The sequence below is a fragment of the Macaca nemestrina genome, chromosome 9 (assembly GCF_043159975.1).
Source record: "Macaca nemestrina isolate mMacNem1 chromosome 9, mMacNem.hap1, whole genome shotgun sequence".
In the NCBI taxonomy this organism is placed as follows: domain Eukaryota; kingdom Metazoa; phylum Chordata; class Mammalia; order Primates; family Cercopithecidae; genus Macaca; species Macaca nemestrina.
This window is the reverse complement of record NC_092133.1, coordinates 112,640,455-112,655,859: the sequence shown is the minus strand read 5'-3', so window position 1 is coordinate 112,655,859 and position 15,405 is coordinate 112,640,455. Positions and strand designations below refer to the sequence as shown.

Genomic DNA, 15,405 nt, shown 5'->3' with positions numbered 1-15,405 from the left:
CGATGCTGTGCTTTCTCTCCCTCTCGTGCAGCAGGGAAATGTCTGCTGATTGTTATTGTCTGGACAGTTCCTGTGGCGAGAGGGGCGAGACTTGTCCGCCCGGGGGCGGCGGGAGCGCGGGGAGAGCAGCCCCCGCCAGCGCCGCCCGGGTACCTGTTTGTATAATAATGGGCGGCAACGGCCCTGCCGCCGGCCGCAGCCCAGGCTATATAAGGAATTACACGTACATTTCGGACCGAGGGGCTCGCTTTGGTTCCTGCGTTATTTTTAAAACGACTTTTTAAGAGAGGGGCAATAAATGCGTCTATAATGGGACCGCTGCAGCGTCGAGAAAACGAGGAAATACGTATTTAGGAGAAAACTCTCTCTTGCTCCCCCGCCCCACCCCCCGCGCCTGGGCTCCCTTTCTCCCTCCCCTCTGGGATGCGAAACGCGAGGTTTTGTAACCTTTCCTGGCAATTTTAGATTTTGTGTGGGATTTCCTGTCTAGAAGCAGATACGAAGATTTTTAAGCTGTTTCAAGATGTTTCCTTTCAATCCATAAATATGTTTTTAATATATTCGAGTCGACATTAAAATCACTGCTTTCATGAGTGATTTTAATTATTCAAATAAACACTTGCATTTTAAAGACGTATATTGATTATAATCGAAAGGTATTTTGGTATCCTCATTGTGGAGAGATGACTTGTTATAGCAAGGAGTGGAGCATAGGCTATTGCAATTTTAATTTCCTGTTTTAGCGTCAAATAGTGTGTGTTCTATATTGAGCTGTTGCCGCTGTTGCTGATGTGGCTTTATGAAAGGTAAGTTGGTTCGGAAAGAGCTGTTCGCTTTTTACCTTATTTAAAATGTTGATCGCCAGAGAAAGGGGCTTTTCTTGTTGCTGACGACATGTGTGTGACATGTGAGTCTGAACCACCCAGCGTCTGTGCAGCTGCTGTAAACATGTTTACCTGAACAGGAAAGAATGGATTTTTCTCCTTAAGATCCTGTGATATGAATATTACACTTGTAAGGCATATCAACAGATGACTTAAGGGGGGAAAAGCGATCCTGAAAGGTACTTGAAATCAACAAGAAAAAGAGGTTCTTGATCGCTGCAGCAAATGGCAACTTGTGCAGGTAGAAAAAAGATGGTGTTTAGTTTTCTCCTGCATGTATGTCAGCCCCCTCCTGTCTGCTGCTTTCATTCTCAAGGGAGGGATTTATTTACCATGCTTGATGTCAGTGTTTTTCCTTTGTGTTTAATATTAGAAAAACAGATTTGCGTCTGTTTAGCACAAAACGTCTTGTCTGCAGTATGCATTACTCTCAGAAAACAAAAGGTGTTTAAGGTAGCGCTGTACTACTACAGGTATCTTCCATTTTCATCACTTTTGGCTCTGTCCTTGTATTTCTTTTTGTTCTCAAATGCATTTCATCCATTGCTGGTGATTGTAGTCATGCTATTTGATTTAGCCTTATATTTTGCAAATTAAAAATGAAGTTATATTCCATTGTGTTGTGAAACCTCAGTATATGTGCTGGTTAATATTTCTTAGCAGTGCAGTCATATTTAAGTTGCAGATGTTTATTGGAGAGAATTGCCTGGCAAAATGTTAACTCGCAAATCTTTTTAATGAAGAAATACGTGATGTATACAGTGGAAGATTGTCGTAGAGAGATACTTTATGTTGTTTTTTATATATGTAAATGTCTTACTCATTTTGAAATAAGATATGTGGATTTTGCTGCTAAGGCTTCTGTAAAATATTTTAATTTCCTTTCTGGAATATGTCTGAAGGTAAGATATTAAAGGGAGTATCAGGTAATGTAACTGACAGGGGTAAACCAGTTGGGTAAGGTTTGGCCAAAGCATCAAGCCTTGTGTGGTAACTTTATGATAATGTTAGTCATCCATAAAGGAGTGATATTAGAATTGCTTGAATTAGTTTTTACCATTTATAATTTCATGCTTTGTTGTGTTTTAAAAATCTGTCTTTTCTCTTTTTCTGCTTTCTTCTATGTGGTTTTCTTCTTCTTCTTCTTCCCTTTTTTTTTTTTTTTTTTTTTGAGAGAGAGAGAGAGATGTACTCTAGCTACTAATGACCACATGCTAATTAATTCTCTTTAGATGGAATAGCAGGTACATATCCTTCTGTCATCAGCACCATTTCCCCTTGCTGTCATTGGAAACCACCAGTAGAGGATGCTAACAAAAATGATTATTGGTGTAGTAGTATCATAAGTCTCTCTATCTACTGTGCTGATTGGGACCTTCAGTATAATTCTAAGTCTTATTGTTAATTAAAACTAGCCTTGGTTAAATTAGGCATAGGCATTTTCTAGTTTGCCAAAACTAGAAAGAAGCAGGACTGTTTTAACTTGAATAATTTTATAAATTTGAGTTATTTAAATCTCTAATTGAGGTTGCTACTAATTCATTTTTGTTTTAGAGCAGTTGCATCGCTCCTTATTTTAAAAAGGTTTTGTTTTATGTTCTTAGGTTTGGAGAAGAATATGTAATAATTGACCCATATTTATTTTGCGTATTTAGAATACTTTTTAATCATCCCTTTTTAAAATTAATAGTAAGATCCCTTAAAATACATATTTTAGATGTTAAAATACATCTAAAAATGGTAAAAGTTTAAGAGTAGTAAGAATTACAATTGATTGATAATACTATAATTATTTTTATATAACTTATGTAGACTTAGACTATGGATGGGTTGGCAGAGAGCTACTAAAGGAGGTGGTAACTAGCAGTCACTCATATGTTAGCAATTTTTAGATTTTATCTTTTCCTTCCCCTTCAGGTCTTTTCCTACTGGTAGTGCTCCCCGACCTCTTTAGTTAAGAATCAGTTATTGCATAGTCATACGTTTTAAATTTGTCAGTTGTAAATTAAGAATATAAGTTTGCTTTGAGATCTTAAATGCAGTAAAAAGTCTCTGTAGTTCATTCGTTGCTGTATGGTTGTATTAAAATAACTCCTTTCAACAAACTATAAATTGCATATAAATAATTGCATGAGACAGTGTATTTAGTTATGTCTTTTCATTTTGTGTCCTTATAGGTATATTAATATAACTGTAAATTTTAAGCCTTTCATTAAGTAGAACATGAAAGTATTTATTTCCTTAATTATTTGTAGTGGTGTTTCTATAAATGCATCAATATCAGTACCATAATGGAATAGCCCTAGTGTTTATCTTGAACTAAGTAGGTATTGAATTGCCAGGTAAGCCTGTGTTAATTTCTTATTTTAGGATGTCATGGTTATTCGTGTGTGTGTGTAAATAGTTTTTCATTTCCTGACAGGTATTTATTTAATTTAGTATTCTAATTCCTGAGGGCTCAGTAGTGAATAGGTGTGATTCACTTACATGTTTATGAACTCAGAAACTTGGCCACAAAGTCATGAGATACATTGTAGCATGGAGCAAAACTTAAAGTATCTTATAAATTGAAAGTATTAATCATTTATTAAGATGACCCTGATATAAAAAGCATGTGAAATATTTGTTTAGTACTGTTTTCTTCCTTTCTCTAGTCTCCAGTATGTTTGAAATGGTATACCCTCCTATGTAGTAGCTTTTGAAGCATGTGCTGAGAAACTTCTGTTAAATTGAGAATTATATTTTTAAAATGACAGCATAATGATGTCTCATAGTTGTGTTTTTATTTTGCTTTTTCCTCCTTTTGGATTTACCTGTATAAATCACTTTTAAGCATGTGGTTAGAGCCAGATGTAAACACAGATGCAGTATCATGTGGAATTATATTGTTAGCTACTCTTAACTACCTGTATTGAATTGCAGCGGAGGAGGAGAAAAATCATGCAGATGTTGGAAGAAGATATGCATTAGTGTGCAAGAGTACAACAAGACGTTAGAAAACGTGAAGCTGTAGAACTAGGATTTAAAAAGGTTTCTTTGCAGTACGGTCACTAATTTATGTGGAAATGCATGCTGTTTATTTCCAATTGAGAGATAAGCTAAAATAAAAGTGCATTGTTGAAAGAAAACTGAAGAAATTTTAAACTAGAAAAGCGTCCTGATTAGGAAATATGATAAAATGATTTTTTAAAATACTTTTTAAAAGGATAGATGTTGTACATATTACTGGCTAAATGATCATTCAACTAGGTATGAACTAAAAGTAGAAAGCAAATAGAAATATATGTAGTAGAGAAAGTTTTGTAGCAACCCTAGTTAAAATTAAATTTGATCTATTATGTAGGCATTGCCATATAAATTAATCATTCTTTTGCATGGGGCAGTGTTTTGAGTATTGTATCACTAAAGGAAACATCTTTAGGACGTCAGTTTACTAAATAAAAGTTTCAGTATGTTATGAGCATGTCTGGATTTTAGCCTTGATGGAGGTGGGTTACACTGTTTGTTAACCTAAAACTGGGTTGCTTAAAAAGATGGTAATATAATACAGTACTTAAGTAGCAAAATGCTCTCTAATAAGTAAAATTTGCTTTATGATTGTTTTCAGAGAAAGCAACTTAATTTTTAGAACTTCATTAATTTTGTTAAAGCATATTTTTGGAGTATAGAATACGGATGTAGATAAATGGAAAGATTATGAAAGGAAAAGCAAAAAGTTGAATTCAAGTGTCTATTTGTATTATAGCTATGAAACTTTAAGGTCTTCTGTTTTCATTCTCTACGAAGTTACTTTTCTCTGTTTCTTCAAACAGCTCCCTATTGTTTAATACATGTTCCCTCTATACATAGGGATTGCATTGATCTGCCCATATGCACATTTCTCCTCCTAATCAACATTATGTATTTATTGAGACTTGGTACTTGGAAGTTGAGGTATGAACTATGACTATTTGTAGAAAACCTGTCAGTATGACAGCCTGGGAAAACCTTCATCTCTTTTGCAGTAACAACTACATCTGTGCTGAAATTATTCATAACAGATGTTTTGTGATCTCTTAATTCCCTTCCTCTCCCTTCCCCTCCCCCATTCAGATTTAAAATTAAATGTGAATGGAAGATAAATTTATAAATTATGCTAATTTCTTTTTATTGTTTTATTCTGTATTGAAAGTCCCGTTTTCTCTTTTTAAAATATTCCAATTTTAAATGTTTAAGATATTCTAAGTGTTCTGATTTCAATTTTCTTTTAATAAAATGTGATGCCATTATTTAGATACCTGTTACTATTCATGGTTACCACCTAAAATATATTCTGATTTCCCTTACTCTTAAGGTCTTTGTATTCATTTAATCCACAATTCTAGCAGAGTGTTTGGTTTTGGGTTTGTCTTTTTTTAAGTAGATAGTGCTGAGTGTAACCAGTTTGCTGATGAAAAAACTCATTTTCTTGGAATTGTACATTTTTAATATGGAAGATCATCTTTTCCAAAGTAACTTTTTATCTGAAAACTGACACAGATAAGCTGAAATTTAGGGCCTTTAAGTAGAAACTCTGGAAGAGACTTTAATGTGTGTTTTCGGAAGGGGTAATGCCAGGCAGATACAGTGACATATGGAGTAGCATATAGTGAAATCCTTCAAGGAGTAGATTTTCTGAACCTGGGCTCAGGTTAACCTTGCTCTGCCTTGAATACTTGAAAAGGCTGTCAAAATCACTGTATCTCTTTTAATGTTTTCTCCTTTCTACCCTAAAACTAAGTTGCTATTCACTCTTATTGCTACATCATTTTTCTGAATCTCTTTTGATACTCTTGGTTTTTGCTTTATTTGGGAGGGAGAAAGTAAAGGAAGGAGGAATTGGGGTAGGCAGAAAATAACTTTATATGAATAAATATTCATTAAGAAAATAAAGTGGAATAATTTTGGACTGGAGAGATTTGGGAGAATCATCCAAAGCTATTTTGCAGGAAAGCAAACAATCAAAGAGATAAGATGACTTTGCCAAGTTTACGTTGCTAGTTAGCTTGGACTAAGTCACAGCTTTTTGGGTTCCTAGTTCAGTATTCTTTTTATTAGGTCATTTGAGCATATTTATCTAAGATGGTAACAAGAACTAGATACCATGAATTTTCAGATTTATTATAGTTAAAACCAAAATGTGTAGAATGCTTCATCATCTGAACAAAAGGCGAGTTCTAATACATATTCATGTATCTATCAAATTTAGTAGTTGATGTATTTATATCACTTAAAATAGTTCAGATGCAGAATGTTAGTATTTAGAGGCATCCTCTCATTTGGATTATACTTTTGGTCATTATTCCCAATTTCAGTTCCAATTCACTCTATCCTTCCTACCTTGGACCCAATCTAATATGTTTTATTTATGCTCTTGGTTTTATAGCTAGCTTTGTAAAATTTTGTACCTCTTTTGTGTGTTTTGTATTTACTAAGTGCTACTTTGCTATATAATTTCCTTTCCCTTCTTTTCTTTTCCTTTCCTTTCTTTCTCTTTCTCTTTCTCTCTCTCTCTTTTTTTTTTTTTTTTGACAGTTTGACTCTTGTCACCCAGGCCAGAGTGTAATGGCGTGATCTCGGCTCACTGCAACCTCTGTCTCCCAGTTTCAAGTGATTCTCCTGCTTCAGCCTCCCAAGTAGCTGGGATTACAGGTGCACACCACCACATCTGGCTAATTTTTGTATTTTTAGTAGAGGCGGGGTTTTGCCGTGTTAGCCAGGCTGGTCTCGAACTCCTGACCTCAGGTGATCCGCCTGCCTCAGCCTCCCAAAGTGCTGGGATTACAGGCGTGAGCTACTGCACCTGACCTACAATTTACTTTCTTTACTTAGCATTGTTTGATAGCTAGATATGTTGCTATATGTACAGTTATTTCATTGCTTTTAACCTTGCAATATTTCATTTATGTAGTAAGCACAAATTACCTATCAATTCCCCTAATCGCAGATTCCCAGATTGACTCTTATTCTTGGATACCAATAATTCTGTAATAAACATCCTCCTACATGTTGCTAATGGCTGTGGAAGAGTTTCGGGCACTACCATATCTAGGGACATGGCATTGTCCAGACATAGTATTGCTGAGTATAGTTCAATCACATATTTAATAATTACTGAATTCTGTGAAATTATTTTTAAAACAGCAACACCATTTTTTACACTCACCAACAATGTAAAAGAACTATTTTCTCACATTTTTGCCAGCCTTTGGTATTGTAGAACATTCTACATTTTGCTAATTTTTCAGTTGCTAAATATAATCTAATAGTTGTTTTAATTTATGTTTCTCTGTTTATCAGGGAGGTTGATCATTTCTTCATATCCTTGCTAGCTGTTTGGATTTCGCTTTCCATGTCTGGCCTATTCATACCCTTTACCCCTCTTTTTGGATACATTTCCATTTCTTGTTGATTTCCCAGAATTCCTTGTGTATTTGAGATAATAATCCCCAATGTGTCAGTCATTTGACTATGGTACAGGAATCCTTAATTTTAATGTCAAAATATTGACTTTATGGGTAGTAGGAAGTCCTTCCTAATCTATACATTATAAAGATATTTTCCTGAATTTTCTTCCATTAGTTTCATAGTTGTAATTTTCATATTTATATGTCTGATGCATCAGGAGTTCACCTTTTGAATACAGCCTTTCTTAAGAGGAACAAATATAGCAGCTAAGAGTTTGGGTTGATCCTGTAACTTACTAGCTATCACCCTGGCCAGGTTACTTAGTCTTTTTATGCTTGAGTTTCTCTACATGTAAATTGGGCATGACAGTCTCAGAATTGGGAAAGTTTAAATGAAGCGTATGAGGCATTGTGCCTAATACATGTTTTAAGTTTTCAACACATGTTCATTTAAAATTTTACTTATTAAATTAATTTATTTTAAATATGTCTTGAATCAACTGACAATTTTTTATCCTTTGTCCAGTATTAACTCCAGCTAATGTAACTACCATCTGAAAGGGGGTTGCTGTAAAATTTGTTCATTGTTTCTGTAGCTTTGACGTTTAACATTGCTTCGTTCAGACCTTGGACAAAGCTGTTAAATGATCAATAGACACTGAAGCTTCATCTTAATGCTACTTTTGGTATGTCTTTCAGCTTTAGGAAGGATTCCTTGGACTCTTTTTAAGGGGCATTATATTGAGAGAGACCTTACCATATCACTTTTATGTATAACATTGATAGGAACTTCAAGGATAATGTCCCTTTGTTTTTCTGTTACATAAATCAAAGAACCAAAGCCCAGGAATAAAAGCTGTGTGTTCTATATTTGAATAGTCTAAGCAACATGGAGTCTGCACCTTCTCATACATCCATTTGGCTGGGAATATATTTAAGAAGATGGCTGTCTTACTATGTTTCTATGGTTGTAGATCAGGACTATCCTAAGACAAAAGTTAAAACCATACCCTGGTGTGTGTGTGTATGTGCATGTGAACTTAATTGAGGTATAATTTATGTACAATTAATACCACTATGCATGTACATGTTGATAGAGTTTTGACATACTTATATACATGTGTAACTGCTACCACAATCAAGATGTAGTCGAATATTATTTCCATCATCCTAAAGAGTTCTTGTGTACTCAATCTCAGCCAGGCTTCCCCACCTGTTGCCCCTAGCAATGATCTGCTTTTGGTCACTAGAGGTTAGATTTAGTGTTTCTAGATTTTCATATAAACCAAATCATGCAGTATGTACTTTCTGTGCACCTTCTTTTGCTCAGGGTATTACCAAAATTAATAAGTATCAGTAGCTCATTCCTTTTGTATTGCCGAGTAGTATTCTATTGTATGAATATTGTGTCACCAAATACACAATTTGTGTTGCTATTCACCTCCAATGGAACTATTAACTTGGGTTGTTTCTAGTTCTTTGCTCTAATGAATAAAGCTACTGTGAACATTTACATAAAAATTTATATGCATATATGTCTTACATTTTTCTTGAGTCAATACTTACGAGTACAGTTATAGTACAGGTAACTGTACCCCTAAATACATATAGTAAGTGTATGTTTAACTTCGTAAGAAACTGCAAAATTGCAAACTGCTTGTAACAAACATTTTTACATTTCCACCAGCCATGTATGAGAGTTCTAGTTGTCCACATCCTTGCAAACAATTGTCTGTGTTTTTAATTTTAACCATTCTAGTACATGAGTGGTAGTATCATTTTGGTTTTGATTGGATTTCACTGGTGACTAATGATGTTTGAAGATCTTTTGGTGTATGTATTGGCCACTTGTGTATTTTCTTTTGTGAACTGTCTGTTCAAATAATTTGTCCATTTTTAATTGGATTGTCTTTTTATTATTTAGTTGTAAGAGTTAACTTTGTATATTCTGGACGAAAATTTTTTGTTGGATACAGGTATCAAAGATATTTCTCTCTTTCTGTTGGCTTATCAGTTTTCTGAATGGTACCATTGAAGTGCCAAAGCTTTAAATTTTGATGGAGTTTAATTCATAATTTTAATAATTTAAGCTTTGTGTCCTTTCTAAGAAGTCTTTGCCTATTCCAGATCTTCAGGATTTGCTCCCATGTGTTTTTAGAAGCTTGTAGCTTTACCATTTAAGTCTGTAGTCCATTTCAGGTTAATGTTTGTTCTTAACTCACTAGAATTTGGCATGAGATTTTTTATTTGAAATTTGTAAAAATGTTTCTTAGGGCCCAACTAAGACCCAAAGCTCAGGATTATAGAGGAACACAAGTCCTACTTCCCTGGTTTTGAACATTTTTAACTGAGAGTGAGTACATTGTGCCTAGTCAGGGTTTTCAAGATTCTTCGTGTCCTTGACACATTTTAATTCACTGAAATATACTTTAATGAAGATACAGTTTCAGAGAAAGATGCCTAAGGAGAGTGGCCATCGTTAGGGGAATGTGAGTGTTGTCTTCAAGATTTCTTATTTCCTACAAGGTTTTAAGGAATTTAACACCATACCAATTCATTTTCATGTTTCGTAGCTTTTATCTTTAGATGGGGAGTTTGTTTAAACCTAACATTTATCTTGAGTTTTTAAGGGATGTAGTTTTCTCCTTGAGATAAATGCTTGATCTTACTGATTTTTGGCTACATATTTTACCCCCTCACTTTGTTATAGCTAAAGAAAAAGTTTTTAGTTACTTTTAACTTTGGTAAGTTGATTACAGATGCGTTTATATTTATTTCATTTCTTAGAAAATACAGATATTACTTATTCCTATGTAATTATTTTAAGATAATTTTTTAACTTTTCTATTTTATCACCTATTCCTATTCCTTGAAAATTCATTATAAGTAACTTGTGTCTTATTTTTGTTTTTAAAGATCTCACTTTTTAATACTCCTTTTAGCTCTGTGTCTGTCTTGAACGTTCTGTATATTAATGCATAATATAATTCCTTATGAGCTGGTATCCTTAGGTGCATTTATAGAAAAAGCATTGAACTGAGACGAAGTCTTAAATAAATTCTTTTCTTTTTTTTCTTTATTTCCTTTTTTTTTTTTTTTTTTTTTTGAAACAGAGTCTTGCGGTGTTGCCCAGGCTGCAATACAGTGGCATCTCGGCTCACTGCAAACTCTGCCTCCCGGGTTCAAGTGATTCTCCTGCCTCAGCCTCCTGAGTTGCTGGGATTACAGGCGCATGCCACCATGCCTGGCTAATTTTTTGTATTTTTAGGAGAGATGGGGTTTCACTGTGTTAGCCAGGATGGTCTCCATCTCCTGACATCGTGATCTGCCCACCTCAGCCTCCCAAAGTGCTGGGATTACAGGCGTGAGCCACCATGCCTGGCCCGAAGTGCTAAACTCTAATATTGAATCTGCCATTATTTGGCCTCTGAAATTGAGAAAATAATTCAATTTATCTAGGCCTATGTTTGTTCATCTGTGGAATGAATATAATGGATTATTGTATGTAAGGTAATGAGACTCTAAAGATGAGAGATATAGTACCTTGCCCTAAGGAGGTTATAGTGTGGTAGGGAAGAAAAATGAGGAAAGAAATCTTTAGAACTTTTAGAATACAGTTTGGTAACTGATGTGATATTCTGTCTTATATGCATAGAGGGGATGGTGCTTAAACCAAGTCTTAAAGTATGTGTGTAGGTTATCCTAGTAAAATATCCTAGTGCAAAATAATATTCCATACAGGGGGAATAGTATATGCAAAGGGCATGACACAGATGCACACACATATTGTGGGACTCAAGTCACGTTTGGTAAAACTGTATAGGGTGAGTGGAAGAATGGCTAGAGATGAGGCTCGAGAATTGGATAGTAAGCAAATGAAGAATTTGGCATAAGAATTTGCTTTATATTGCTATCCTGAATTTAGATTTTATCTTGGACATGATGGGAAATTACCACAGGTCTTGAAGCAAAGAGTGACATGATTACATTTATATACAGTAATTCGTAATATTTTGTTTCTTTATATATGCAGTGTTAATATGATTAAAAATTTAATATATATACTTTACTAAAAGTGAAAAAAGTTGTAAAACCTGATGTAGCCTGCTTTCCTGAGTTTTTGCTTATCTATTCTGATAATACTAATAGATTTGCATAGTAATTGCTTTGAAATGGTGCTGCCACTACCACTTCTACCACCACCATAAATTCATAAAAGACTTATGCTACTAGAAGCATAAGCAGCCTTATGTTAGAGTGGCTGGTATCTATGCACCAAGTTGACTGTGCATTTCTGGTCCCTGCACTGTTAAGGGGAATGGTATATATATATATTTTTTCCTTTTCTGAAATCAGTAAATCAGTGCAAACAAATGTGTTGTGGATTTACAAACCTATGGAATAAAATGTTTTTACTTCTATCAATTATGACTCTCCGAAGACGTAAAATACTCTTCACTCACTATTACTAGATAATTTTCTGGATTATTTCTGGCATTTATTAATGGTTCTGCATAGAGCTCCACCTTGTGAACCTATTACTGTACTTTGATATCAGTTCTCTGTCATAGATATTTAATAAATAAAATAAAACTTTATTTACCTGAGTGTTTCTCATTCAAAATAGCTGTAATTCAGGCCTGGTATATGTTTTTATTTGAATAGAAACAGTTCACGTTTTTTTTTGGAAGTTACGCCGTATACTACTAGATAGATTAAAACCAGTGCCTTTTTTTAGACCAACTGCTGAGGATATAATCTTTGTCATGTTTCAGCCTCTTAAGTTTAATAATTCTCATGTGAAAATTAGTGCTTGATTTATGCATCAATTTTCTAAACATTTCACATGTGATCTACTTTGTATATTAATTCAGGGACTTTTGTGTTTGATGTTGTTATATAGTGTATTTTTTAACCAAAACTTTAAAAATTAACCCCATTTCATTAGTATTTGTTTATACTTTACTATACCTTGTTTACATGTTTAACCTTCCTATGTATTATCTGTGACAGTAATGAAACTGAATGGTTATAAAATGCTATATAATTTTATCAAGTCAAGCTGACTTTTTTGGTGGGGAAGATCATCTTCCTCTTGTTGCTAATAGATAAAGGAGTTTACTGTACTAATTTCAAAAATGGTGTAAAGCAGTAAGGCAGATCTTCACAGTCTATTCTTTGACAGTATATTAAGCATGTGGAGAGAAAAACAAGGTGTTAGCTATTTTAAGATTTCACAGCCACACCCCCATCTTGTTCATTTTCACCTGAGTTGTATAGAACCTAGGAATTGCTGTATGTCTTTAATGTAAAGTCAGCAGTGCAAGTAACAGTATTGGATCATACTTCCACCATTACATTCTCTGAGTTTCTGATCACCACATTCTCACAGATAAGGAAAGTAGTTGTAGATGGAAGGTCTGAAAAGTAAAAAGGACAAAGAACAAAGAAGTGGTAAATATGTTTAGGTTCAGATAGACATTGTATAAAACTTGGGAGGAGGGTAAAATTATTGATTAGCTATGGGTAGGGTTGGTAAGTTACACATGCATGTTAAAATTTCTAAGATAAGGAATAAAAATCTAGAAGGTATGTGTACCTTCCAGACTAGTAGAGAAGGGAAGTAGAACAAGAAAATATATTCAATCTGAAAAAAAGGTAAAGAAGCTGAAGAAAGAAAACATGGAAAAGAGAAGACAAGTAAAAAGCACAAAAGCATATAGCAGCAGTAAGTGCAAATATATTAGTAATTACAGTGCATATGAGTTGAAAAAATCCTCCACTTAACAGAAACTGGTTATTAGGTGGGATAAAATAACAAAACATATGCTGTTTACAAGCAATATCTCAAAAAGCATATTCTCACTTGAAAGTAAAAAGGATTTAAAAATGTATTTCTGACACTACTAATCAATAGAAATGTTGTTTAGCTATGTTAATATAATGTAAAGTTGGCTTTGAGGCAGAAAACCTGTCCGAAAGAGGAGGGTCGCTAAATAGTTATAAAAGGAAGGTATAATTTTAAATAAGTGACTACCTGATAATACATTTTCAAAATACATTAAGCAGAAACTAGGACTGCAGAAGAAATAGGTAAATTTATCATTATTATAGGTTATTTAAAATAATCTCTGTTAATGTGAGAACAAGCAGAAAAAAATTAAAAATAGAGATGATTTTAATAACAGGACTTACAAGCCTGCTGTAATGGACATGCATGGAACATTGTACCCCACAACTAAAGTAGAGGAGGAACACTTAGAAGATCACATTCTGGTTAAATACAACCAGTTTTAACAAATACCAGTGGATTGGCATCACATTACACTTTCTGTTTACAATGCCATTAACTTAAATAGAAAATTTGTGTGTGTGTGTTTTGGAAATTAACGTGTTTATTTCCAAATAATTTGTGGGTCAAAGAAAAACTTGTAATGATAGCAGTAAATTATTGTACATGACAACTTATGTATAGCTAAAGTGGGAATTAGATTTTAATGATTATATTACAGGAATAAAGGTTGATGAATAATAAACATACAATTTTAAGAATTAGGAAAAAAAGTGTTCTCCCTGATTGATATGACAAGGGAATAATTAATGAACTAGAGAAAGTAAAAGTAATTCAAAGAGGAAACAATGCAACTAAAAATAGATTATTTGAGAAGAGTAACAAAATTAGCAAACCACTGGTAAGATTAATATGTGGGGAAAGAAGTCACAAAGAATGAAAATGGGAATGTTACTACAGGTGTTTCAGGAATGATCAATTTTATTTTAATGTAGTTGAAAGATTAAGTGGACCAATTCCTAAAAAAATGTAGCTCATACTGGCCCAAGAAGTAATAGAAAATGGAATAGCCTTAAAACATAAAGGAAAAATATTCTTACAAAGAAAAAATACCAATTCTAGACAGGTTTACTGGAAAATTCTACAAAACATTCAAAGAACAATAATTCCAGTTGTACAGAGAGTATTTCACAGTTTGGAAAAAGAAATGACTGTCCCCAACTTTTTTTCACGAAGCTCCAAGTATGAGAAATGATGATTGTCTTTAACTCAGACCTGTGTACAAAAATTCATAGATTAGATATCATCACGTAGTAGTAACCCCTTATCCATGATTTCAGTTACCTATGCTCAGCCACAGTCCAAAAATATTAAATGGAAAATAAAATAAAAATTTATATGTTTTAAATTGTACACCTAGGATGTGGATCCTTCCTTTTTCCAGCATATCCACGCTATATATGCTACCTGCCCATTGGTTACCGTTAGTAGCCGTCTTGGTTATCAGATCAAAAAAAAAAAAAAACCAAAAAACATAGTATTTATAGGGCTTCCATGCTATCCATGGTTTCAGGCATCCTCAGGGGGTCTTGAAATGTATCCCCTGTTGATAAAGGGAAATTACTGTACTTGACCAATAATGTATAAGAAAGTAACCCATCATAACCAAGTTGGGTTTATTCTAGAATTTCAAAGTTGGTTTTATATTAGAAAGTTACTTAATAGAATTTACCACGTCATCTGTTTAAAGGAAAATAGTCATGTGAGCATCTCAATAGATCCATCTGTGATAAAACTCTTAGCAAGTCAGTGAATGAGAAGGCCCCTTTCTTAACCTGATGAAGGCATTTTTTTTCAAAGAAAATTTCTAGCCCTACTTTCTTTCCACTTAATGGTAAAGTGTTGAAAGCATTGGTTCTCTTTGATATCAAAGGACAAGTGTGCCCGCTAATGCCACTTTTAGTCAACATTGTACTAGAAGTATAGCTAGTACAGTAAGTCAAAAACAAAACACAACGATTAGGAAGAAAAAGCTATTATTATTTGTAGATTATATGATTATCTGTGTAACCCAGAAAAATTCACAGATGAATTACTCAAAGTTTAAATTTGGATGCAGAATTATCATACAAATTCAATTACATTTTCAGACTCTTTGCTGGCATAGAAATGCAATTAAAAGGTAGCGTTATATCATTATAAAAGTATAAAACACTGAGTAAATCTAACAACATGCTCAATATCTTTATGGAGAAATTATAAAACATTGGCAGACATAAAGATCTAATTAAATAGCATAATGTAC

General features: G+C 33.8%; 1 protein-coding gene across 15 annotated transcripts in view; it reads left to right on the top strand.

Moving 5' to 3' along the window:
• LOC105479938 (zinc finger E-box binding homeobox 1) overlaps positions 1-15,405 on the top strand; it is a 184,925-nt gene that overhangs the window by 1,539 nt on the left and 167,981 nt on the right. For 2 of the 15 annotated variants that reach the window (XM_011738282.3, XM_011738281.3), the window contains exon 1: positions 820-1,125. The exons of 11 other annotated variants lie outside the window; for them this stretch is intronic. In XM_011738282.3, coding sequence (XP_011736584.2) covers positions 1,110-1,125 — 16 coding nt within the window. In that variant the 5' untranslated portion in view covers positions 820-1,109. 2 more of the 15 variants (XM_011738284.3, XM_011738283.3) reach the window with 2 other exon arrangements.